The following is a 27,441-nucleotide window of genomic DNA, read 5'->3' on the forward strand; positions in this document are numbered from 1 at the left end:
ATAGAAGCAACACAGAATAGGCCTCTGGCAGTGATATGTAAAATCATGCTATGGAAAAGAACTATGTAAGTCTTACTTATATTTCAACCTAATGGAAAAAATAGACAGAATGTATAAAACAAAGAAAAATAATTATTTTAACTACTGTCTTGTGGAATTCTTGAAATGTAAAAATAGGAATGGGATTATTACTAATAAAGTAACTAGGATTAATAAAAAAAATTAGGCAAACACATTAACGATGTGTCATCCTACACTATTAAATGAGATGACAGAGGAATGTCACTTTATGCCAAGCCACAGAACTGCCAGAAATAGTGACTGACGGGGAATCCAGTATAGCATCTCGGAAGTTGCCAAGCAACTGCTTTGTTCTTTCTTCCACTTAGCTCTGGAACTGGTCCAAGATCAGCTTAGGGTTGGTTGTTGTGAGTTTTCCGGGCTGTATTGCCGTGGTCTTGGCATTGTAGTTCCTGACGTTTCGCCAGCAGCTGTGGCTGGCATCTTCAGAGGTGTAGCACCAAAAGACAGAGATCTCTCAGTGTCACAGTGTGGAAACTGTGACACTGAGAGATCTCTGTCTTTTGGTGCTACACCTCTGAAGATGCCAGCCACAGCTGCTGGCGAAACGTCAGGAACTACAATGCCAAGACCACGGCAATACAGCCCGGAAAACTTACAACAACCATCGTTCTCCGGCCATGAAAGCCTTCGACAATACATCAGCTTAGGGTCTTTGTCACCAGCTATGTCCTTGTGGGAAAGGGAGTATGGTGAGAATGACCACTAAGCAGAGCTCTTTTAATGATGGTACTCATACTGGCACCTTTTTTCAAGGCTATCTGAAGATAATTGGTAAAAATCAGAGCAACCTCATATATGAATACTGGCACCTTCAAAAGAAAGAAAGAAAGAAAGAAAGAAAGAAAGAAAGAAAGAAAGAAAGAAAGAAAGAAAGAAAGAAAGAAAGAAAGAAAGAAAGAAAGAAAGAAAGAGCACTGCCACTAAAGACTATTGAATTTTTGAGGTGGGGTGAGAGTAGAGACGGTAGGAGTTTACTGAACCATGAAAAATTTAGCATGTAAAAAGTCACCACCACCCCTTTCCCCAATGATTTAAAAATTGTGTACAGCTACATTTATAAAACAGCTACCTGACTTGGACTGATGTGGTAAGTTTGGTGTAGTGGTTAAGAGTGGCAGGACTCTAATCTGGAGAACTGGGCTTGATTCCTCGCTCCTCCACTTGAAGCCAGCTGGGTGACCTTGTTTCAGTCACTGCTCTCTCCAAGCTCTCTCAGCCCCACCCACCTCACAGGGTGTTTGTTGTTGTGGGGATAATAATGACATACTTTCTAAACCACTCTGAGTGGATGTTAAGTTGTCCTGAAGGGTAGTATATGAATCAAATGTTCTTGTTATTAAAATAGGTGTGTGCGTGCACGCGCACAAATAGAAAGCATCTCTAAAACTAACCAGTAAATGTTATTCAGAACAGAGAAGTGATGAGCTTGTTACCCTCATACAGCAAGCGACAGATTGTTCATGCCTGTTGCTAGAAATTGGCTCCTAGCAGCATCTAGATGTGTCAGTTTTGCCTATTGGCTTTTAAATGTCACTGAATTCCTGTGAAAAAGGCACATCATTGCACAATGCTTTGTTTTATTGTTACAGTTTTCATTGGGATTTTCTTTAGCTCAAAATGGCAAATATTTTTGTAGCATTTTCTCTACCAGCTTCAGTGTTACTAACTAGAGAAATAGTATCCTGGGCTTCATTAGAGATGTTCCTGCTTCACATCATTCATGGTCGCTGGTATGCAAAACTTTTCAGTGAATTTCTAATCACTCGTCATCAAATCATATCTGATTGAGCTACTGCAAGATGATTCAGTGGAGAAGGGAAGGCAGACGACTGCACACAAAATAACCAACTAGTAACAGCAGTGTGAATGTATTGGTTTATTTGACTATAGTTTCAGTGTGCTACAATAACAGACTTTTCATTGGTGGCATCGTGTGGTTATTGATGCTGAAGGATGGGCACCCATTGTGAGGTGCAGAAGCATTTGCCCTTAGCAGCTTCCTTATCCATCACACCCTTTTGTCCTGCTTGAGTTGCAGAGCTTGAGGGGGGGTTGCAGCCCCCCCCCCCGGTTCATCCTCTTCTCCACTGGGTCTCTCCTGCACAGTCTGTAGAAAGAACCAAGAAAGAACCATTTTCTGGTGCTTACTGGAATGATGCTAAACCTTGCACCCCAACTCAGTTAATTAATCCAGAGGAATACCATTGCGAGGTCCAGGAAGATTAACACCCACACCCCTCCTGGCACGAATCTTTTGCTTACCTTCCTTGGCAACAGCACTAGCTCTGTCTTTTCTTTAGCCAGTCCTGAGGAATTTCTGCACAAAAGAAGAACCCTGATTGAACCCAGTCCTCTCCCCTCTCTTCTTCTGTGCTTTCGTATGGAGAATTGGAATGGGCTACAATGGCAGTCTTAGACTTCTTGGTGTAGATGATAATAGATGACTACTCAGTTATGTCTGCAGGCAGCATTTTCAGTGGAATGTGTTGCAGGCAGCCGATCAGTCAAGGGGATATGCCATTTCCTAAAGACCAGCAGAATTCTTCCATCAGCATATTCATGACAGAGACACTCATACGTAATTCCATTCAACAACTCTGCATTCTGACACAAGGAAATGAGAGAAATGTATTTCATTCTTTATTGGCATATGTAAAAGCATTTCATCCCAAGTAATATTTCTTGTGATATTGGTTTGTCAGTTAGTTGGCAAATAAATACAGAATAGTTATTTTGGCTGTCACTTTACCAATACTGACATGTCATTCAAAACTTGTTTTTTTCCTGAATAATCAGTAACTGAGCTCATCAAAATGCATAATGCCTCTGCCTGCAATGTTATATTCATAATTAGAATGCTTGCAGCTTCACAAATAGGTTGTTCTGAAAAGGGGAGATTTCTTTAATTCATTAATGTTAACTTTGACCTAACCCATGCACTTTCTTCCCTGTTGCTTCCAATGTATTTCCCTTCCCTCGATGTGGAAAAATCTCTCGTGTGGTATTTCAAATGCATGTTATTAAGTAGAAGCTCTAAAGAATAATTCTAAATGCAAACAACTTACTTTGCAACCAAGACAATCTACTACATTGTTTCTGTGGGTTTGGGGTGAAATTCTTTTGTCACTCCCAACAAAGTAGCAAGTGCTGAATATAATAGCTTAAATTATTAACATATAATATGAGAGCAGGTAAGGCAGAGTCCCTGCTGCACTCTCCCAAGCGACTCAGAAAAAAAATCTCATTTTTTTAAATTTCTAATTTCTTTTAGAGAGAAGGGGCCTTTATTTTTTCTCATGTGTGGTAGAACAAATTCATATCTACACATTACTTAACAACTGTAAAAGGACACTTTTCTCTAATCTTTTTTATTCTGTTGTTATCTCATAGTTTCTTTCCAAGAGTATGCAGAAGTCAGTGATGGGGGGGGGGGATGCAAGAAGCTGTCTGAGTTCTATAGTATGGCTTGATTCATTGGTACCTGGGGATTGGTTACAGAACTGGAAGAGCTACTGTAGCTTTTCTTCTGTCATCTTTAAAGTGTAATGTCAGTACCTTCTTTTCACAGCATCTTTAGAAACAAAAGCATTTGGGAGTAACTGTGTGAAAAGTTGAAAATAATTGCAGTTGGGTTTGGCTTTGCTACTAAACTCTGTTGAAGAGTAACCAGGGGAAGCTAGATGATGTAATGAATATACCAATGATATTTGTTTGTTTGACAAAATTTATATCCTGCCTTTATGCACTCACAAGGGCCACCAAGGTGGCTAACATTAAAATATATATAATAAAATCACATTTTAAAACAATTAAAATTAACTGAAACAGTAACAACAACATATCATTGAAACAGTTAAGCCAGAATTGAAACATACAGAGACATAAAGGAACAAAACATTTAAAAACATTGGCCACAAAGGAAGGATCATGGAGAGAATTCCAAATGAAACAAGCCTTCACCTGCTGCTGGAAAATGGCAATAGAAAGGGATAGACAGGTGACCCATAAACGAACTCTGGGCATATACTTTAAATTATATCAGAGCAAGTTGTAAAGTATAATCCTAAACAGAGTTACACCCTTTTAGGCCCAATGATTTCAACGGGTTTAGAAGAATATAACTCTTCTTGGGATTGCTCTGTGAAAAGTTTAATCATGCCGCTAAAGACTGTAACTAATAAAATAAAGCCCAATAGTGAAGCTTCATTAGAAGTCTTTGTAGTATGGAAAAAACTGACAGTAATCTTTGTACAGCATCACTGGAAATAGCAATATTTGTAAATAAGGTATACAAAATTAGTAATTGGCTGATATCGCCTGTTCTGTATATATGATTGGCTCTAACCATTGCTCCGTTCTGCCAAACTTATGGTTTTAATGTAGGCAATTTCTAAAATTAATTTTCCAGTTAGCATTTTTAGTTTGCCAATTTTCAGTTTGTTTTCAGTTTCTGTTTGTTTGTTCCATTTTCTTGTAAGTTACCAAAGTACATAAACCGGAATCTGATGTAATCACAAATCACGTGAAGAAGATTCCATTTTAAGCAATATTGTAATCAATGTGCATATGTACTCATGTTTTTACCTTTGCAAATGTCTTGTTTGAAGATATATAATATAATAAGTACTACTCCTCGTCATTTTGTCAGAGTGCATATTTTCCAGTTTTGTTACACACTATATGAAGGGCTTTGTGTGCTATGTACCCAAGCTGGAAAATATGCACTATACTTTATTCAGCTGAAATGGCAACTATCATATTAGAAGGATCATGTGTAGCATGTGTTTTTTGTACACACAGTTGGATATTCTCATACATAACCCCTGAAAGTCTCTAGTCGGTAATCTGTAAGGTGCTGCTCTGCAAATAAGCTCAAGTAGAAAGTCAGACAAGAAAAAAATTGTAAGGATCACCAAACAAACATGAGAAATTCCAAATTAAACAGATTCCCCAAGTTACTATGAAATGCTGTAAGAGAATTGTATCAGGGTTTTTTTTTTTCATCTCTGTTGAGACTTGCTTTTGTCAACACCAACTGTCTTCCCTCCCCTTTCTGGAACTATTTTGTAGAATACTGTTCACTGTCTTTTGTTCATTATTTTAACAAGCTCTATACATGGATTTTCTTTTTTTAAACTTCCACTTGTTGGAGAATTAAACAACACCAGCAGACATTTGAGGCAAATGTAAAGGCTTATGTTTCATGGAAGTGTTACTTTTGTGCTCTCTTGAGAAATAAAAAGTGTAGGTTCAGACAAATGGTTTGTTAAAGCTTGAAAAACATACTAATTACTATGAGAGAAAATAATGCAGTTCAGATTTGAAAATGTGTTTTGGAGTATTCTCTCTATACCATCAGCTGATTTTGCCATAATTCCTAGGAGCATTAACTCTCTGATAATGGGAGATGGGATTTAATGTCTTGACATTCTACAGATCTAGATAATCCTGGTTTATATCAGGCATGCTTATATAATGGAGGGGAGGGTTAATGGCTAGAAATATAGCTATTGCTAGAGCCATTTTTCTGCTTGCTTTGGACAGCTGACACATGTAGCTTATTGCTTATCACGACTGAATAAATTAAAATTGTTTAAGCAAGCCATATACTCATTTCAAGTTATTGGTTTGTTATGTTGTTTATATCTATCCAGTTCTCATTCTGTATCTTCTTGGGAAGGCTTTTTTCTTTTAAATGTGTTATGGCAAACTATGGGCTTTGAAATTTTTTGTAGGTTATGATGTTTGACTGTTCCTGCCTCAAAATGTTATATATCCTGATAATGTATATTTTTCTATACAGTATTATCAGATAACAGTGTTAGTTGATGGTCTAGTTACTTCTTTTTCTGTTTGTTGAACAGACATTGATGAGTGTTCAGATGGCTTTGTTCAATGTGACAGTCGTGCCACCTGTATTAACTTGCCTGGCTGGTACCACTGTGAGTGCAGGGATGGCTACCACGATAATGGAATGTTTTCACCCAGTGGAGAATCATGTGAAGGTCAGTAAAAGGGCATCATAAATCATGTATTTGTGTTTGAGTAACACTCAGTGTCGCTGATTTACACTAAGACAGCATTTTGTTGGGGCACTGTTCAGTTATATGCTACAAAATTCATTGTAGCAAGGACAGCTTGTATTCTGGAACACTGAAAACAAACTAAATGAGAGCTAAGAGCTAAACTAAACCCCAATCTACAGATAAGTAACAGCAGCAACTATGAGCAAAAGAGTAGGGCCATTTTAGCACTTTACCTACTGAAATTCTGAATACCTTCTGAAAAGCCACTTATACAAGGAGATCGACATTCAGGATGGAATTTTCATGCATGGATCGCATGTCTAGATTTGTCTCCCACTCTGTCAAAGGATGCAATAGGGAGAGCCCTGCATCTGGCATTCTGGGTCGCATGTATAGTGCAAGATGTCTATGAGGGCCACTTTTAGGCATCCGCACACATTGTTTACGCTGGCCTTGCTTCAGGCAGCAGAAAGACTAAGGTTACTCTTGCCAGTCACATTGCCTTCATTGTGTCCAAATGAATTTATTTGGGCTCTGCTTATATTCACTATAATTGGTGGGTATTGAATGCTAACAGAATTAGGATATAATTAAATCTACTTTGTAGGTGGGGGTGGGGGGATAATAAGTCCCTGCTTCTGTCTGACTAAAGGATTGTATACCTGGAAAAAAAAGGAAAAAACAGTATTTATTAAGTGTGTGTGTGTGTGTGCGCACGCACGCGCACATGTGTTTGTCACAACATTCCTGAATAAGCAAGACCCAATCCAGTAGTACCTCCTTCAAACAGTTAGGTAATGCATCTTTCAGTTCATGAATCTTTCCCCCTTCACTTTGTGGAACAGGCTTCCAGAGACCCTGTGCAAGCTGTGTAACTTTCATTCATGCTCTTCCAGTGGCTTTCCCCCTTATAAGCCACTGGAAGAGCATGAATGAAAGTTACATAGCTTGCACAGGGTCTTTGGAAGCCTGTTCCACAAAGTGAAGAGGAAAAGATTCATGAACTGAAAGATGCATTACCTAACATACAAAGTTGATGGGGCAACTAGGTGGAGTTGTTATGCAGCGTTTATAGTGTGTATTTAAAAGAACTGCTGCATTTAGAAGATGTTAATTTGAGTAGCAAACTTGGAAACAGTGAGAGGTTTTTTGGGTGCTGTCTGACAAATGGCATTACATGGAACAGCAGGTTAGTGGGCATGCAGCTATTTTAAAATGAAACATCCAGCTGTATGTATTTATTTATAAGCTTTCAGTTAAAAATGTATTTTAAAGAAGTCAACGCAGCATGCACTACTGTGGTCCATTTAAATGAAATGGGGTGGGTGGGTAGGATCTTTCATTTTCTGTAACCCTAAATTTCAAATATCCTCTCAGGTTTCTGACATCATTGATTTTTCCCCCCCATTTCTGAGACGTCACCCTCCCTTTCAGATTATGAGACAGAATCTGCCTGGATCTACATCTGAGGAGACTGCCTGCCTCCTGAAGGGAAGGGCATGGTTATCGCACAAATGCAGATTCAAGTCTTTGAACTCAAAGATTGTATTGTTGGGAGGGAGGGGAATCAAGCCAAGTTGCATGATATTAGCTGCTTTGCTTCCAAATAAATCTTGTACTATTAGGATTGAAATGCAAGAGATTTGAAAATTGCATTAAAGAATTAGAAAATACAAGGTGAGCCACAAGGACTTGAGGGGGCATCTTATTTTCCTTTCCCCCTACTGTTTCCCACTTCCCTTCCCTGAATGCCCTTCAAGCTTCTCCTCTTTTCCTGCTTTACTCTCTCTTTCCCACCCACCAGCCAATCCAGCTTTACCTCGCCCCCTTTCTTTGGTTTTACTTCCTTCCCTCCTCCTGTAAAAAGCCTGTGCATTTCCAGCCGCTGGGCAGGGGTTGGGCCCAATTGTCTGGTACCAACTGCTGGGCTGGGCTCAGTTGCAAGTTGCCAGCCACTAGGCCAAGCCCAGTTGCACAGTGGGGAACACACAAGGACTTGCAGGGGGTTCTTTCCTTGCCTTTCCATACTTCCTTCCCACCCACCCATCTTTATCTACCTCCCTTCATCTAAATTGTTTGTTTTTGTTTGTTTGTTTATACCTTGCCTTTCTTCACAATGGGAACTCAAAGCAGATTACATCATTCTCCTCTCCTTCATTTATCCTCACAGCAATCCTGTGAGGTAGGTTAGGCTGAGAATGTGAAAGCAGCCCAACGTCACCTAGTGAGCTTCCATGGCAGAAAGTGGATTTGAACCTGAGTCTCCATATCCTAGTCTGAAACTCTGACTACATTACTGCATTGGCTTTTGTGCCATAGCTGCACAGCCCTGAATGAGTTATGAACGCTAGATTGCAGCAAGTCTATTGGTGGCTTAATAGATTCATAGAGTTAGAAGTGACCTCAAAGGTAATCTAGTCCACCCCCCTGCACAATGCAGGAAATTCAGTTACCCTCCTCCAGTCCCCCAGTGACCCCTGCCCAATGCCCAGAGGAAGGCAAAAAACCTCCAGGATCCCCAGCCAATCTGGCCTGGAGGAAAATTCCTACCTGACCCCAAAGTGGTTATCAGCCTTATCCTGGCCACATAAGAAAGGGCCACAAGAGCTGAGCGCCGGCTCATCCCATCTTGCCATCCCTCTCACAGTCTTCCTTAGTTCATCCTAAGCCATAGAATCAGCTTTCCTGACAGCTGGCCATCTAGCCTCTGCTTAAAAACCTCCAAAGAAGGAAAGCCCCACCACCTGCCAGGGAAGCCTCTTACTCTGAGAAATTGCTCTAACCATCAGGAAGTTCTTCCTAATGTATAGCTGAAAACTCTTCTGGTTTAATGTTAACTTGTTGGTTCTGGTCCGCCCTTCTGGAGCAATAGAAACCAACTCCACTCCATCCTCTATATGATTTTAAGTTGGCTATCATATCACCTCTCAGTCATCTCCTCTCAACACTTATCATACCCAACTCCTTCAACCTTTCCTTATAAGACTTGATCACCAGAACCCCTTAGCATGTGTGTAGCCCTCTTAATTGAACTGAACACTACTCCAAATGAGGTATAACCAAAGCAGAGTAAAGTGATACCTTCATTTCATGTGATCGGGACACTATACTCCAGTTAAGGCAACCTAAAAATCGTATTAACCTTTTTAGCTGCTGCATCACACTGCTGACTCATGTTGCCTGGCCCTGATGTGCCCTCGATCAAAGGCCAAAACAGCCCTGGAAAGGGCCCTTTTCCTGCCTTTTACTGTCAGAAACCAAAGCTGGAAAGCTGGCCATACTGTTGTGTTTGCCTAGCAACAGTCACTGAGGCCATTTGTTTCTTAAAGCTACAGCTGCTGATTCTGCTATTTTTGTAGGATTTTTTTTTTTTTACATTTCAGATTTTTCTGCAAATTTGGGGCTTTTGTAAGATCTGTCTTATATGTTCATGACTCCAGTCTCTAGATTTAAGTATCCACAGATGGGAACATGTTGAGAATTAGATTTATAGAGTGAACCCAAAAGGAAAGAAGAGCTGGGGATGCAGATTTCTGTGATTTCTTTCCTAATTAAATTTTTATATTAGGAGCAGATGGGTAGTTATTCCCAGGTGCGTTGGAATCATACACAACATTCAAGCTGTTTGTAAGCATTTTCCTGTACAACTTTCTAACTGGCATTAACTAACTACACTTTTATTAATGAGGAAACAGCCCTTGCAAGAGCATAGAAACTGGCTGTTAAAATAGAAGAGGAGGTAGGAATCAAAGCTATTGCAAACTGATAGGTCCAAAAGTAACACAAGTCCATTTCTTAATTGTGTTCTGAGGCTACATTCTGTAAGGTTTATCCAGTCCAATACATTTTTTCGGTTTGCACATCTCCATTTATCACATTCAGAGCTATGAAAGCACCACACTGTGTGAGGTAGCAGAAGCAGCAATGTATTTGTATTATGTGTCTTTTAAAAATGACATGGGAGTGATAATAGTGACATATCACCTGAGTCTGGGGTTGATGGTAATTTGGAGCCTTGACTCCCCATTCCCTCCCCCGTTCCTGTCATCTTTTTTTGCTGTATTCAGCAATAATTGACGCTCTGTTTGGTCCCTGCATTCTTGGTATTTTATGGTATTTCCAGCTGTAAACAAAATGTCAGTAGCATAATTCACTCTTTATGGTGGTTTTGCTGCAAGTCCAAAATCAAAGTGCTGGAATAAGTTCTTTTAGGGATAGATGACTTGTTACATAATACTTTGCAGATAACTTAATCTGATGCTGTGAAATAATGCAGAGGTATTTCATTTGTGTAAATCTTGTCTTTATTTCCTTGCATTTTCAGTCATTCATGACTTGTACATTGAAATAAAAAATACAAATTTCCAGACTGACATGTTTACCATCTCAAGATATTTGTTTTCTTATTCAAGTTGCCAAGTGTTTACATGTATATAGTATAAATGCTAGGTTGGTACTTAACATACTAAAAAAGAAAGGTTTGTCTCCTGAGCCATTTTATAATAAAACGTATTTGTTTGTCATACATAGGGATCCCACCCAAACAACTAATCAGGTGTCACAAGCTTAGCTATGCCCATGCTACACCCTCAGATGCTCCCAAACCTTTCTGTGGGCCCTAAGCCACGATCTTACTACATCCTATTGTCCAGTTGTTAGCACAGATTCTCTGGTAGCAACTTAATTAGAAGGAAACATAACAATTTAAAACAATAGTGAAATGTGTCATTTATAAAATTCTAAATAAAGCAGCCCCAGATGAAAAACAAAAATAAACTTAACTTATATAATACAAATGCCTTCCTAATAAGGAATGTCTTAAATGTATACATAAACTTGCTAGACAATCAGTCAAGCTATCTTCTGTGGGGAGGAGATTCAAAAGTTCATTCGTAATTGTTTCTAGTCACAGAGATATATAGCTTGTAGGCGTGTAGATGCTGTGCCCACTTGCAGCAAATAATAATATATGCATATAAGGGTGCTAGACCAGCACACATGGTGATGAATGGGAGGTGGGGCCAGCTCACACCTGCTTTTTTCTTTTTTAAAAAAAAGCAGCACACGTGCTTTTTTTCTACGTGCATTGGTCATATCTAAGCATGGCATATATACAGGACTTCTGAAAATAACATACAAGAGAACATATGAGAACTATGAATCATGGATAGGCCAAAGGACAGCTACTGCAGCATATTTGTTAGCAACTATAATTCATACTAGTGGTATTTTCCAGTCCCGTCCTAGAAGTCAGTGGGCTTAGAATGGTGTAATTCTGCTTGGGATGACAGTATTAATCTTCTGACATTAAAAATCTGTATTCATGTATTGTCTTAATATGATTATTGGAGGGAGGGTTCCCTTCAAAATAAAAGTGATTTGAAATAGAGGTTGAATGTGATGGAATGGGCATCTGAAGATTTTCATGGCATGGAAGTAAATAACATCAGCCTGTAAATAACATCCCACAGAGCCTCTGTTAAGGGGACAGGACATTTTTTCTCCAGGTTGTTGGCAAACTTAGTTGGCTTGTTGGTCAAACGTCCAGTCAAATATTGTCACCATGGTTTGGCTGCAGTAAAATCTTTCATTAAGCCAAGAAAGCTACTGTTTAGAAGGCTACGTATATTTTTATATTTCGAAATTATAGCATTGCTGGAGGAGCCATTTGTCTTACTTGCCTTATAGCCATTCAGCAATCTGGACAAATCTAATAGCTTCTTCCACTGGCTACCCAATATACTTACAGACTTTTTTTTTTCATTTTTAGCAAGCGTATGCATGAACTCAGAAGGATTTTGGAAGAAAATGTCATTGTTTTCCTTCTTGTATTCACTTATAATAGAATAATTGTTTCTATATAAATACAGCACAATGGTTTGGTTTTGCCTTTCTTGCCAGTAATACCTCCTTGACACTGAGGTATTAGTTGTACAAAAACAGTATCAGGCTCTCTTGCCAGTGCATAGTTACTCTTGATTTTAAAATAATCCCTGGAAATTCACATTGGAATAAGAGCTTTCTTTGTTTAAAATAAGGCTGGATGGGTTGTAGACTGTTATTTCAGTAGAACTTCTACTAATCTCTGTGTGGTTTGTTTATGTTAGATGCAAATTAGCATGAAACAAAAAGGCCTTCAGGGATTATTTATGTTGCCTGTAGCCAAGGCCAATCCTTGCGACTGAATGTAGTCTAAAAGCATCTCATGACCTCTTCTTATAGACATTGATGAATGTTCAACTGGGAGACACAGCTGCGCCAATGACACAATTTGCTTTAACTTGGATGGTGGTTATGACTGCCGGTGTCCCCATGGGAAGAACTGCACAGGAGACTGCATCCATGAAGGCAAAATCAAACACAATGGACAGATTTGGGTTTTAGAAAATGATCGGTGCTCAGTTTGCTCTTGCCAGGTGAGTCTGAGAAATTATATCAAGGGGTAGGAAAGATTGCTAGGTAGAGTAAAAGGGGGGAGTGGCTGAAGAAAGTTGCAAGCATGATAGAGTCATTATTGCACCTAGTGGACATGCTTAATTTTTGTAGCCTATAGCTTGTGGTGGTGGAGAATGTCCTCAAGTCATAGCTGACTTATGGCAACCCAGCCTACAGCTTACTTTGGTAGAAAGACTATTACAGTTTGTATGTTGTTGTTTGCAAATAATTTTTATCACTATTCCAAGGTTGTGCTTGCACACACAGTTTTTCTGTAGCATTTTTGCAGCAGAAAAACATTATCCTTTTTAGTGGGATGCCTTCTACCATTCCATTAAGCAAAGTTTATTTATTCATTTATTAAAATATATATACCTCACCTTTCATTTTGGCTCAGGTCTGAAGCCTTCTTCCAGTCTGAGGAGCCTTCCTCTAAATAAAGTGACTCTCTCCCTTTGGAAGATGAGCCACTTAAGCAGGAAAAAGTCTCCTTAGACTGAACAAAGGCTACTTTGAGGATGGGGTGATCCACCCCACTATGCTTGGCATGTGCTTCAACACTTTTAGACAAATTGAAGAAAGGAGGTTGTTGATTGTATATAGATCCATCAAAGACTAGGCCCCCCAATCCATAGTCCTGTATGTGTTCTGGAAGACATATATAGACATCTTGATTAGCACTGTAAGCCTTCTCAATTTTCATCAATGGAGGAGACAATGTTGAGGGCATCCAGACCTGTTCCATGCACACACAATTCTCTCCATAAAATAAGTCGTTATAAAACGGGAAGTTGAACAATTTTGCTCACTGATATGAAGAGCGTCGATCCACAAGAAACCACTTGTACTAGTTCCACTGAAATGGATGCCAGCATTCCTTTGTATTCTGTATTCATTTCAGTGAGGTTCCAGAGATACTCATAGTGGATTATGTCCAAAGTTTCTCCAGTTTGTTTGTTTATACCGGGTCTTTTCCCTAGTAGTGTGTTATCACTCAGTACTACATTTATGTAATTTTAAAGGATTGTGTTCTGAAAGTTATCGACAATACTCAAACACAAACCTATACTAGACAACAGAAGAAGTGGTAATTTTTACACCACAGTCGCAGTTATATGACTCGTACCAGAACTCTGAATGTAGGTGATCATTTAGTCAAAAATCTTAAAGACATGTAATTAATGTTTAGAAGGCAGACAAATTATATTTGTAGCCAAGAAACTACCTCTGAACATCTTTGTTAACATTCTTGTTTCAATTGTGTTTTTATCTTCAAAGGCTTTCTTTAGTTAAAACCAGTTATATTGTCTGTCATGCACTAAATGCAAAAACACACACATATACCAAATCCTTTCAGATCATTTTAAATTACTTTTAATTTGCAAAATATTAAATAAAATCTTTCCTATTCACTTTCCAATTTTTCCAATGGAAGCATACAACTTAATTTTTGTTTGCTGCTTTGTATTGCAATGGTAGAGTGGCTATGTAATGTGTCGGCGGATGGTCTGCGATTGTGAAAATCCTACTGTTGATCTATTCTGCTGTCCTGAATGTGATCCAAGACTCAGTAGTCAATGTCTGCATCAAAATGGGGAGGTTTTGTACAATAGTGGAGACACTTGGGTTCAAAATTGTCAACAATGTCGATGTTTGGTAAGTGATGCTATTGCAGTATGCAAATTTAATTGTTCTGATCATTTACAACTAGACATGGGCACGAACAGGGAAAAACCCCGAACATTGACGAACGTGACCTGTTCACAAACATGTTCGTTGTTTGTGGGGGCCAGCAGGCTCTCCTCCAGCCATCAAGATCCCTACCACACCACTCCCAGAAACCCTACCTGAGCAGACAGCAGGAAATGTACCAATAATAAATAATAGCTTGGCCCCAGAGCCTGGCAGCAGCCCTGGAACCTGAAGGAGTAGATCCCTACCGCACCACTCCCAGAAACCTTACCTGAGCAGGCAGCAGGAAAGGTACCAGTAATAAATAATAGCTTGGCCCAGAGCCTGGCAGCAGCCCTGGAACTTGAAGAGGTAGATCCCTATCCCACTACACACAAAGAAAATTCAAGCTCCAATGCACTCTCCCTGTCTCTCTCTCAAAATGCCAACAGCAACTGTCTCTCCCTCATTGTCTGCAAAACTAAAGCTGGGAGCCCCCCTCCCCTCTGCTCTTTGTTTCCTTGTAACAAATTTGGAGCTCCACACTTGAAAGGAAGACCTGCCTATCAAGCTAAATTGGGCTTAGATTGGGGTTTCCAGGGCAACAGCAGGAGTTCAGACAGAGTTCAGGGGCCTCACGAACTGCTTGTTCACGAACAGCTGATTGGGCTGTTTGTGGGGGGTTTTTTAGTTCGTATTGCTGTTCGTGCTCATCTCTATTTACAACTACTACAATTGTATTTTTATTCTTTCAGATATTTTTGCATCATTTTATGTAATTAAAAAAAATCATGACTCAGATGATCATAGACCACAGATTTATTACCTGTAGCCTCTTCACATATAATAACAATTTTTTTAAAAAAGTATTATTCATAAAAAAATATTTGGTTGAACCAGCAGGTGAAGTTTGTGAAAGTAGAGAAATCCTGTATTTTTTACCCACCATAGCTGAAAGAGTATATTTGAAATAATTGAAAAATTGTGCACACTGCAAAAACGCATTCAAAATAAAAATTCTCAGTCATGTTATAAAAAGAAAATTTACAAATCTAATATGCAGTTCAGAGAAAGCAGGCACATTTAAGGCCCACTGAAGTCTATGAGACCACACACTGTTCAGTGCATAAGTACCATTAAATTGCTTAGCATTCGTTAATTGCCTTTGGGAGCAATCCTGAGAAAGTCTACTTGGAAGTAAGTTGTTCAGTGGTGCTTACTCCCAGTAAAGTGTCCTTACAATTACAGCCTTTAGCACTTTGCACAAATCTTGAATATGAAATTTCTGTTTATAATTTTTGTGTTGAGACTACAAGATTATTATTTTTTGTGTTTGTTGGCAAAGAACAAATTCTAAAATCAGTCTGAGCATGGCATAAAATAAGATTGTCCTTAGTACATAGGTCCAGCTTCAAGAAGTCATAGGCCCTGTATAGCAACCTATTCGTTTTCAAGAAAAAGCTATGGTTGTACTAGTAATATCATATTTTTTTTGAAAAATAAAGATTGACAACTGATAACATAGTATTGATGCTCTTTGGTGTGTGTATATGTTTTTTTAACAGCAAGGAGAAGTAGACTGTTGGCCCTTGCCTTGTCCAGAGACAGAGTGTGAATTCAGTGTACTTCCTGAGAACGAATGTTGCCCCCGTTGTGTCACTGACCCCTGTCAAGCAGATACCATTAGGAATGATATCACCAAGACTTGTCTGGATGAAACTAATGTGGTTCGCTTCACTGGATCATCTTGGATTAAGCACGGCACAGAATGCACCCTCTGCCAGTGCAAGGTAGAGGAGAATAAAGTTCAAGCCCTTTCACTGCTGGCTTTATGGTTTATATAAATATTAATGTGTTTCGTCCAGTTATGGGGATATCTTTTTCTACACTTGCAACATAAAACTTCCAGCTTTGTTAACATCAGTCTTCTCTGCTTGGCAAAAGGAGCAGTCAAGAACCTGGGTCATGGTTTAGATGTATCAGTAGGACAGAATATTACAGGCCATGCTCTATCTGACCTTGAAAAAAATTAACAAACTTATTCTTTTTATAGAAATATTTTGTCTCAGCTGTGATGGCTGATCTTGCAGTTATCAGGCCTGTGCCATTTTGAAGATACTTAAACATATCAAATGATCTTCCACGATGTAAGCTATAACCTTCTACCACTAACCACCCCCGCCCCCTCAAGATCCATCAAAAGAAGCAAAAACAATCTTGGAGCTTTGTGATGATCAAATGTTTTTATGTTCAGGAGTGGCAGAAATGGAAATTCAGGCATTTCTTTCCTGCATTAAAGAGAAGGAAATAGAATCCACATGGTAATTTGGGTCTTTAGTATTCCTCAGGGTCAAGAAGAAACATTTATCTCAAAAAGAATGATAGATGGCTAAAAGCTTATATGAATCCTACAGATCTAAAAAAGGGGAGGTATTGGAAGAAATTGTTCCCATTGATAAATATACATATGTGGTAAACTGCATTTTGTATTCCTGATAAAGTCAAAAACTGTAATCCTTGCCTATAAACACACCTGCACACATACCTAATAAATATGAATTAAAGGCTGCAGAATCAGACTTGGAGCCTTCTCCTTCCAACAGTCCCAAAAGCTTTAAGGTGGTTTATTTGGAAATCTCCTTTGGTTTTCAGTGGGGCTTACTCCCTTCCCTTGTCAGTGTGCATAGAATTGCAGTCTAAATTTTCTAGTACAAGATGCCATGGTTTTAGCTTAACTAGGTGAAGATAAAAGTCTCAGATGCTGTATTGTATAGGCAAAGATTCCTCTGATTGTTGAGGCAGCGTGCCGCCACGATTGCTGAGGTTACTGTTAGCCACCAAAGGGTACATCTATGTATCACACTAATGTTCCTCCATATAAGCCTAGATTCAGGGCTGGTTGTAAGGAGAGTAAAGTCAGGCTGCATGTGTGAATTCACTCTAAATAATCACAGCATAATACTTCATTTCTTGAAGTGGAGTTACGTTTGCATTTGTTCTCAAAATCACAATAGTAGTCCACAATAATCCTGCAAACAGCTTATTTTTTATTTTAAAACTATTTGAAAAGTTCATTCAAATTAGACCAGTCATGATGATGTATCTAGTGCAGCATGGTTAGATATCCAGAGTGTCTCATCTGTATGCTTCGTCCCATTGCCTTCCTAGAGTGCATCACATGGATGGCCAAAGCTGCAATCTACAGAAGAATAGATTTACACAAAAGCCTTTAAGAATTCAGAAAATCTAAAGCTACCTTAACTGCAAAATCATTTGAAAGAGCAAGTGGCAAAGAAAACACTGGGATTGCTGCCCTGGTTATTTCATGCAAGGTCAAACAAGTTAAAAAAGTTGTTAAACTAAATGCTCAGCCAACTTATATGGTTGTAATGTCCATATCAGCACTGAACTGCCATTGCTGATTTTTCTTGTGTAAGCACAAATGGAGAACAATTATAGGCATATTTCCTTCAGAGTAAATCCCATTGATTCAATGGGACCTTTTCATGCATGTGTTCATACAATGCAAGCTTTTGTGTTTTGTATGATTCAGTGAAATCACACTGGAAGGAAAGAGTGCTTAAACATTCGAGAGCAAAATGGGAAGTGGGGCTGCTATTTTTACTGCAGTACATGTCAAGTCACATAGACTTCCTCCCCAAGTTCAACAGGAAATAATAAGATATAGACCCAAATAAATATGATTAGGATTGGGATGTAACAAAATCAATTCAAGTGTATATATTCATTTAAAAACTCAATTTTTGTCAAATTTGTTTCTGTATCTTATTGACTTGTAATTTTCTGAACAATAAAAGAACAAGGCTGGGAAATAGAAGAACGATTTTACCATCATCCGTTCAATATTTTAATTCAAACAAATCTCTATAGTAATTGTTAATATTCAGAGTACATATGTGTCTGTTTCAGAAACCAATAGGTTAGAGTATGGGGTTCCAAAACCAGCTAAACCCAAGTATGCTGACGGAACTTTTTTTTAGATCAAAACATGTAATCAGGAGAAATGTTAAGTAAAAATAACAGTCATATCATCCCTGCAAATTTAAACCTAGATTCATAGATTGAACCTTATTTAATCTGAATAATGGTGGTAGAAATGCCATCATGTTATAGCTGACATAGCGACTCTTGCTGGGGTTTTCTAGGGAAAAAACTAACCGAAGTGGTTTGCCATTGCCTGTCTTGGCAACCCTTGTTTTCTTTGGCGCTCTCCCATACAATTGTTAACCACAGTAGACTGTGCTTAGCGTCTGAGATCTGGCAACATTGGGCTTGCCTGGACTATCCAGGTCAGGACTTATTCTGAATGCATTGCCTATTTTACAGCTCTTTTAAATGAAACCATGTGGATTTAAGACAATGCAAAATATTAGTATTTGCGTTTAATCAAGATCAAGCTAAGTGTCTAGCCTTCTATATTTCGTGTGTCAATATTCTGACTAAACTGGGTTGAGGAATGTTACGAAAGTTACTTCCCCACTTTGATTACAGAAAATTGAGCTTACAGGCTCGACGCTGTTTACAGAAGGTTTGTAAGCAGCTTCAAGTCTGCTCACCTATGGCAAGTATAGCCGTGTAGCTATTTTTTTTAAGTTCAGTTCTTTCTTGATGATGATAATGAAAGCCTACTGAAATTAAGTCTGTCCTTTCAGCCTGTTCCTTTAAAGCCAAGTGTTCTCTTTTTATGTGGATATTTATTAGGAAATGAAGAGAAATTACTATGTTAATTTTAACTGGAACATTGGACAGAATTTAATATAGAACTGATTAACAGCAAGTACCTGTGCATTCATTTGTCCTGGTAATCCATATTTCTCCGGGCAGACAATGCTTACACCTATTTGAAACAAAACCATATGGAGTAATGTGATTTTTTCCCTTTTTTCTTTACAGAATGGACATGTTTGTTGTTCAGTGGATCCACAGTGCCTCCAGGAACTGTGAAGCTCATGACTGCACATCACAGGCAGTTTCTGGTTTAAGAATTTTAACTTTGCAAAAAGACTTGTAGACCAAAAATTGTATAAAACCAAAACTGAAGCAAGATCAGTTTTGTCCAATTAAAATGCAAAAAGGCTATAAGGTGGATGATCTGTCAGTTTCAGCCTGAGTGAAAGATGTAAAGCTGGGTAGGAACAAATTCAAATGTGTAAACTCTTTTGTTTGGATATGAGGTTCAGCTTCTGGTTCATTTTGTGTTTGACACTATTATGTAAGATAGCCAGCTTGAGAAAATTGACATGTGCCTAAAGATGTCAAGCAAAGAGATGGTTCCTGGAGCTTTGAAAACACACCTCATCCATGACCACGGGGGGGGGGGGGGGGTAGACCTAACCGTAACTGAACCTACACAAATTAGTTTGATTGCTCACTGCAAATTTGCTAGAAATCTGAAAAGAAAGGAAGATAATGCAGGAAATGCAGAACATTGCAGCACCATGTGTACAGCTCTGAAAAACTGATGGAAGTTATTGTAAAAAAATAATGCACAGGCATGACTACTTAATGTTTTCTGATGGGAAAAGTAATCTATATTTCCTCGTTTGACTGCACTTATTTCTTGATTGAATTTGTTCAGTATAAGCTCGTTCTTGTGCAAAATTTAAATAAATATTTCTCTTACCCTACATTTGTGACGATCCATCAGTCTTGTGGATTATAGGATACATTCATGCTTGGATTCTTTTCCTTTAAGAATACTATTGTGTGTTAAATCTTCCCACAGCACGTTTATAAGATATGGAATACAAAAACACAGCGTTGTTGTGCATCTCTTTGCTGGTATCAGTGGGCCTTGTGGAGTGGAGTTTGTGTTGAAGCAGTACTTGGCGGACCAGATCAAGATATCATCTGCATGCCTCTACAATAAGTTTCTGAACTGTTTCCCTCTCCCCTCCTCCTGATCTGCATTTTTTTAAAAAAGAGCAAGCTCTAAAAGGATTCATCTTGTTGATTCTCTTCCCAGAAGATTTCTTGTGACTTTTTGAAAATGGTCACTTAAGAAAGGAGTAAGAAACTAGCAAAATCAAAAGCTTTCTGTGAGTCAACTTTTATGGACTTCTGTTGATATGACAGGTTCCTATGAAGCCACAGTGCTTGGACAATGGCTTGAAGGTGAGAAGCTGCTGCTGGAAAACATTGATAACTGGAGCACACACGTCAGGCTAGCAAGTAATTGTTTTATATGGTGTGTGGTACTTTGCAGAGTTCAAGACAGCAACAAGGAAGCAGAGGCGGGAGTAAATGAGAAGAAAATGAGTTGGATCAAACTTTTCTGCTAGTGAAAAAGGAAGGAGGGGTCCCCTTTGGCCACCCAAACAGGCTGTGCTGAGAACTTTGGGATCTGCATGTGAAAAGGCCGTGTAGAATGGGGGCTGAAGTAATGGGAAGGAAGACTGAGTGGTGGAAAAAATCGGACTGGATTCAACCCTATGTGCTTATTTCAGCTACCTATATTTAGCCCCCGTCCCATACGGAAACTAAGATAAACACATCAATTGTTCAAGAAGGAATAATGTAACATTTTACGCTATGAAGCTTTTTGATTAAAAAATTCCTTCATAGACACTTTGTCTTTAGATATAATCATGACCATTGCCTTCAGTGATAGTTTTGAGTGATATGCAAGTGACTAATTCGACTGTTAAAGAATACTTTTTAAGTGCTTAAGATACTGTTTAAGTGCTTGTAAATGATCCTCATCTTCTTGGAGAGGAGTGGCAAGTGGAGTGCCTCAGGGATTTGTTTTGGCCCCTGTGTTGTTCAACATCTCTATAAAGGATCTGGATGAAGAAATAGAGGGGATCCTCATTACATTTGCAGATGAAGCTCAATTGGTCGGGATTGCAAACACGGTACAAGACAGAAGCAAGATTCAAGGTGATTTTGACAGACTGGAAAACTGGCCTAAAATTAACAAAATTAATTTTAACAGAGATAAATGTAAAGTTTTGCATTTAGGCAGGAAAAATCAAAGGCACACTTATAGGAAGGGGGAGACTTGTCTTGGCAGTAGTATGGTGAAAAGGATCTAGGGTATTAGTAGATCATACACCAAACATGAATCAGCAGTGTGATGAAGTAGCTAAAAAGGCAAATGCGATTTTAGGCTGCTATCGCTTTTCTCTGCTCTGGTTAGATCTCATTTGGAGTACAGTGTACAGTTTTGGGCACCACTGTTTAAGAAGGATGTGAACAAGCTGGAATGTGTCCAAAGGAGGGCAACAAAGGTGGTGAGGGGTCTAGAGACCAAGTCTTATGAGGAAAGGTGGAAAGAGCTGAGTATGTTTAACCTGGAGAGGAGGCGTCTGAGAGGTATTTGAAGGGCTGACATAGAGGACGGAGCAGAGTTGTTTTCTGTTGCCCCAGTGGGTTGCAACAAATGGGTTGCAACAAATGGGTTAAAATTAAAGCAAAGGAGTTTTCAGCTAAACATTAAGAAGAACTTCTGGCAAGAGTGATTCCTCAGTGAAACAGACTTCCTTAGGAGATGGTGGGCTCTCCTTCTTTGGAGATTATTTAAGAAGAGGCTACATGGTCATCTGACAACTATGATGAGTCTCTGACTTACTATGAATGTACACAGATTAAGAGAGGGATGAGCTGGTGCTTGGCTCTTGTGGCCCTTTCTTATATTCCCAGGTAATGCCGATTGCCACTTTGGGGTCAGGAAGGAATTTCCTCCAGGTCAGATTGGCCAGGGATCCTGGAAGTTTTTTGCCTTCCTCTAGGCATAGAGTAGGGGTCACTGAGGGAGGGATGGGGGTAGCTGTGAATTTCCTGCACTGTGCAGGGGGCTGGACTAGATAACCCTTGGAGTCCCTTCCAGCTCTGTTTCTAATAATGTTGCAGTTTTATTATTGACAGTGTTTAGTTCCCAGTGTAAGGTAATATACAGGCTCATTCTGGCTGTGAGGGAGAAGAGCCATACAAAGTTATAGATTCTAATAGAATTAACATCCCACTGACTTAGGAGCAATAATGACAGCTAACTCTTGGATCGTTCCTAAATAGGATTTGAATTGCGCTTTTGAAAAAATGAGGGGAAGGAACAGAATCTGAGTCAATAAATCTACAGCTTGCATATGTTGCTTGGTTTAAAGCTCTGAACTTAATAGATCAGGAAAAAAATTTAGGCTATCAATGCTCAAGGTTTTAATTATATGGAAGCTTTTTTTAAAAAATCCAGTACGGTTCAGAGGCAGTCCCTTGACTCCATAGCTCATGTGATCCCATGCTTAACACAGAATCCGCTGAAATGAGCACAGCTGCCCTTGATCCCAGAGAATATGAGGCTGAAGGCCTCATACAGAATGAAATATTTATTTGATCTAAACAAAAGCATCCCTTCGGGTATTTGAGTCATGTCATCATCAGAGAGATGTTTTGAAGGAAGCTGGGCAATCTTCCATTGCTGAGTTCTTTATTCCCCAGCACTAGATTTCAATGAATCCCAAAGAGAATTGCTTACCTTTGGAGAGTAACCGCCCTAGGCTTGCAAGAAGATCCACTGCGGTGTGTTGTATGTGAAAGAGGCAAAAAAATAGCAGCATTTGGAGTAGGTCTGAATTATGTTCGTTATTTAAATGAAGCAATAATTAACATAGTAAGATTTCAAAGTAGAGAACTGTGCTAGAAGTTCTAGCATGATGGGCAATTTACAAACACAAAGGCAAAGAAGATTGCTTCTTGTACTAAGGGAAACAAAGCTGAGATATATGGTGCCTGGAATTCACACTCCTGAGGATCTGTCTGTCATGCATGATGGTATCTATGTGGTGCAGATGTAAGAACTGTGCCCTGCTCTTCCATAGCACAGGAACTCTCTCGACAGCCTAGTAAATGTCTAGACTGAGACACGGAGTTCCATTTCAAAGGAGGTGATTCAGTACTGACTGAAAATATGCTACTTAAAGCGCCATCCACTTTGATTCTCCACAGGTCATGCTGAAGACAGTCTCGGGTCTGACTCTCATGATTTTGGCTTTTCCATTCACTGGCAGGCACAATGCTGCTAAGGCAAATGTGCTACTTTGAGAAGAAAATAAAAGGGAAGGTTGTTTTTTAATTGGCTGGGCAGAGTCAGGCATGTCTAAACCATTCAGGCGATGAATTTAGGCCAGGCTCATATCCAGAAATTTCTACGGTATGCAGATTGAGTACAATCAGCGGGGAGCTAGGGTTGACAGGTACCTATGATCCTAAACCTTAAAACGCATTGGATGGGGACTGATAATGCTGTGAGTGGGGTCCTGTGATGTCACGGGCCTGATGCTGTCATATTTAATAAACGTGTTAATAGTTGTACTTCCATACACCACTAGATTACATACCGTATGGCATCTCTCACACGGTATTGATGAGCTGGGCTACTTACTTAAGGCATGCATTTTGAAAAAAATGTTTTCATATCCAGGGCTGTTGAGTGAAATGTTTAACATGATTGGATAACTTTCTGTTGGGAAGTTGCTTGGTTAGAGTAGAAGTTCATCAGTTTTTTTCTGTAATTTTTCCGTGTTGTGAAGGGAAAGCTCACTGCTCATGTGCAGAGTGTTTGCAGTCTCAACATTCAGAGAACTGATCATTCTTGGCCCACATTTATTTACATCCTCTCCCAAACCTTATTTTTCTGTAATGAGAAGCAGTGAGATTTAACTCTGCCTAGACATTATCCTCCTCAGTCCTTTGATTTTCCACAGTCAAGTGTTTCCTTTCTGTAGTGAGAGGAATCTGGAGTTTAAACCTTCCTGAGCATTATGCTTCTTTCTGAGCATTATGTCCTAATCCCAGATATTGGGGGCAGGTGAGGACAGAAGCTTGACAGTAGTTATTCAATGATGAGTAAAAGGAATTCTCCACAGGCTCAGAGGCTCACATTCATGTACAAATTCAAGTTACAGTAAGATGGTTTGCAATTCATAATTAAAACCAGGTACCAGGCTGATAAAGCTAAACATTCATTTTTATGCTCCTGCTTCACCTGTCATGGACCCACCTCCTCCAGAGGTAAATTCTGTATTCAAGACACCACTTGAATGCTATACATTTCTCTCCTGCTTTCTGCCCACATTAACAAAAACCAACAAGAAAGGATCAAAGGACCCAAGGTAGAAAGATTATGGCACAGTGCAGAAGATAATAAATTTGGGTTAAGTGAGTCAGCTCCATCCATTTTGCAGCTGCCTCTCTCCCATACTTCTTGTACATTTCCCCTGATAACAACAGAAAGGGCTAGAGACTCACAGGGTACTTTTTCAAAAAGAAAGCAAGCTGGGGATTCAGAAGTGGGATATAACATAGATGGGTGGGGGTGTTGCCCCCAATGTACTCCTGTAGCTCTGAGCCTAGATTATGCACACCTAATTCTGGACAGGACTGGGCTGTTTGAACTCATGAGATCTTGAAGGAAAAGGGGGCTTTGATATTGTTTTGGAGCATATTTTTCTGCTGCGTTCTTATTCTGTAAAACACAAGGATAAAACTTCCATACTACTGAAAGCAGCATACATCCCATTCTACTTAAGCGTTTTAATGATTAATTTCAGCATAAAACTTTTAATTATTACATATGAGAACCATCTATCATATGCTGTGTCCATTAAGAGTAGCCCATATACAATGATCATGTTCTGAAACATTTTTCTCCTTCTAATATCATTGAACCATTTGCATTCCACTTTAAACTGTAATTCTTTTTTTATGTCTTTTCATGCATTAGATGGATTGCATGGCATCATGAATATCATAAAAATTCCATAAGTCCTTTCATTTATAAAGACTTTCTGAGTCATACTGAAAACTGCAGGCCAAGGCCAAAATAAACTGCTCAGCATCATTGAAGCAGGAATATAGTCTGGCATATTACATGAGATCTCTCACAAAATAGAGAAAGCAGTTTGGTACAACAAAACTGGTGCATTTTTTTTTACAGGAAATAGAACATAGGATTGGTTCACACATGCATGTTAGGGATACACTCAAAATTCATTTCCCTTTTTGCTTTTACATTTTTTAATGTTTTAATGTCCTCATGGCATATATTATTCCTGTTCTTTACAGTACTTTCCCCCCTTTCTACAGGCTTCAAAGGGAAATACAATTCTAGCTGTTCCTTTTTTCACCCATCCAAGTCATGTACTGTTCAAGGCTCATTCGCCTCTTTCAAGGGAACTGCCTGCCAAATTTTAAGCATGCTTTTGGCCATCCAAGAAAGCAGATAATGGGCACAAATAAACTGGGAGATCCTAATGGATCCCATTCACCACCAGGAGTGGAATGGGAGGAAAATGGTCCTGGAAAAGAGCCTACCCCTGGGCAAGCCCTGCCTCCCAAAGGAGAGATGGAGAAGCAGCCTGCAAGGACAGCCTCCCCACTTGTGCCAGGCCAGGCCAGACACAACCACAGCCAGACCAAGTGTGGCAAAGCCAGACCAAGTGTGGCATCACTCCTCACCAAGTGAGGCTGGGCACTGCCATTGTACAGGTCCCCTAGACTGGCCTGGCTCAGGCAAAAGGGGAAGGCCATAAGCCCACCTGGAAAAGTCCCAGTGGCTATAAGGGCCAGTCTGCCCCTGTTTACTGCTAAAATAAGGGGAAGGATGGCAGACTATTTTAAAACCAAACTGGAGAGCCAGTTTGGTGTAGTGGTTAAGAGCATGGGATTCTAATCTGGAAAACTGGGTTTGATTCCCCACTCCTCCACTTGAAGCCAGCTGGGTGACCTTGGCTCAGTCACAGCTCTTCCAGAGCAGGCTGGAGAAGAGCCTGCTGAAGTCTCCCTTCGAGTTTGGCATCTCTGGGTATGAAGGGGACCATTGTAGGGGCCCGGGATCTGACAAATCAGAAGCCTAACAAATTGTTTTGCGAAATGGGGCAATTTCATGAAAGTTCGTGTTTCGTGAAATGCAACAAACCACGAAATACGAACTCTGAATTTTTCCTGTTTCATGCCCATCTCTACTAAAGGAGAGTGTTTTTTTTAAACAGCAAAATATTGTGGTTTGAATTTAAATAAAATTAAAGATGCCAAGAGATCTCTTGTGTCTTGTCTGGTTTGGCCTTGGTATTTCTCTCCCTCTGGTGTGTATTGCGGACTGCAGTGGGAGTACATGAAGATGTGTCAGCCACTATCACTGGGAATGGGCAAATGTGGCATTTACCTCCATCCTGCCCACTCAGTGGTTCTTCCTGCCTGCCTGTATATCAGTGTATGCATGCAGGAGATCACATGGGAGGAGATACCTTTTTGGTATTGTGCCAACACAATGACACAGAAGTGATGTCCTCACATCGTGCAACACACTACCATCTACCCCAAACTCTATGGTAACCTCCATTTCCCCCGCATTTTGCTTCCTCATCCAGCTGACCAGCAAAAGGCAGAGCTGGCAGAGAGCTGAAGCAGGAACCTGATCTCTAGACACATGTTAATGGAAAAGTAAATTTAATAGTGAATTGACAAACAAAGCATTGTCCTAACTTCCCTTAATGCTCTTCCCTCCTGGAGTTCCTCCTCTCTAGTCAGCAGAGATCCCCTGTGCACTTTATATGCATGTCTCTCTAAATTATGAACAGTCACTACAGAGTTTCTAAAGAATCCTATCAAGCCTGTCCTTCAAGCCTTGGCTTTGATGCCTTGTTTGTTGGCCATCTGGGGAAACTGCTTGGCCACTGTGCAAAACAGGATAAAGGGCCAGGAGAACCACTGGTCTGATGCAGCAGGGTTCTTTTTATATTCTTATGCGGTGAAAACTTACTTTGTATATCATGCAGGAGCTGTTGTTATCCTACGTTGCCTTCTTTTAAGCCTACTCTTTCATCCAGTTATTCCTGATCAAGGCCAGCGCCAGAGGTTCTGGTGCCCGCGGCGGCGTGATGACATCATCGCAGACGTCATCACGCGCTGCAGGGGGGCTGGCCGGCGCGCAGAGGAGCACTGAGCACAGAAGCTGCAAGCTGCTGCTGGGGTGGTGCGTGGAGGCTACTCCGTGCGCCGCCCCAGCAGCAGCTCACGACTTTTGCGCCTGGCTGGGGGGGAGGAGCGTGCAGCGGAGCTGGTGTGGGCACAGAAGCTGCGAGCCGCTGCTGGGGTGGTGCGCGGAGGCTGCGCCCGGCTGGGGCGTGTGGTGGCGGTGGTGGAAGCACAGGGCTGGCTGGCTGCAGCTGCAGCCAGCCACGTCAGCTCCACTGTGCACTTCTCTGCCCCT

At 40.0% G+C, this 27,441-nt stretch overlaps 1 protein-coding gene across 1 annotated transcript in view; it reads left to right on the plus strand.

Moving 5' to 3' along the window:
• Nucleotides 1-19,772, plus strand: part of NELL2 (neural EGFL like 2) — a 202,482-nt gene extending 182,710 nt beyond the window's left edge. The window contains exons 16-20 of the mRNA XM_054989185.1: nucleotides 5,949-6,089; nucleotides 12,333-12,526; nucleotides 14,025-14,201; nucleotides 15,782-16,006; nucleotides 19,131-19,772. Of these exons, the coding sequence (XP_054845160.1) occupies nucleotides 5,949-6,089; nucleotides 12,333-12,526; nucleotides 14,025-14,201; nucleotides 15,782-16,006; nucleotides 19,131-19,181 (788 nt within the window). The 3' untranslated portion in view covers nucleotides 19,182-19,772. The remainder of the gene's footprint in view (nucleotides 1-5,948; nucleotides 6,090-12,332; nucleotides 12,527-14,024; nucleotides 14,202-15,781; nucleotides 16,007-19,130) is intronic.
• The last annotated feature ends 7,669 nt before the right edge of the window (nucleotides 19,773-27,441 follow it).

Source organism: Eublepharis macularius, chromosome 9 (assembly GCF_028583425.1).
Source record: "Eublepharis macularius isolate TG4126 chromosome 9, MPM_Emac_v1.0, whole genome shotgun sequence".
Lineage (NCBI taxonomy): Eukaryota > Metazoa > Chordata > Lepidosauria > Squamata > Eublepharidae > Eublepharis > Eublepharis macularius.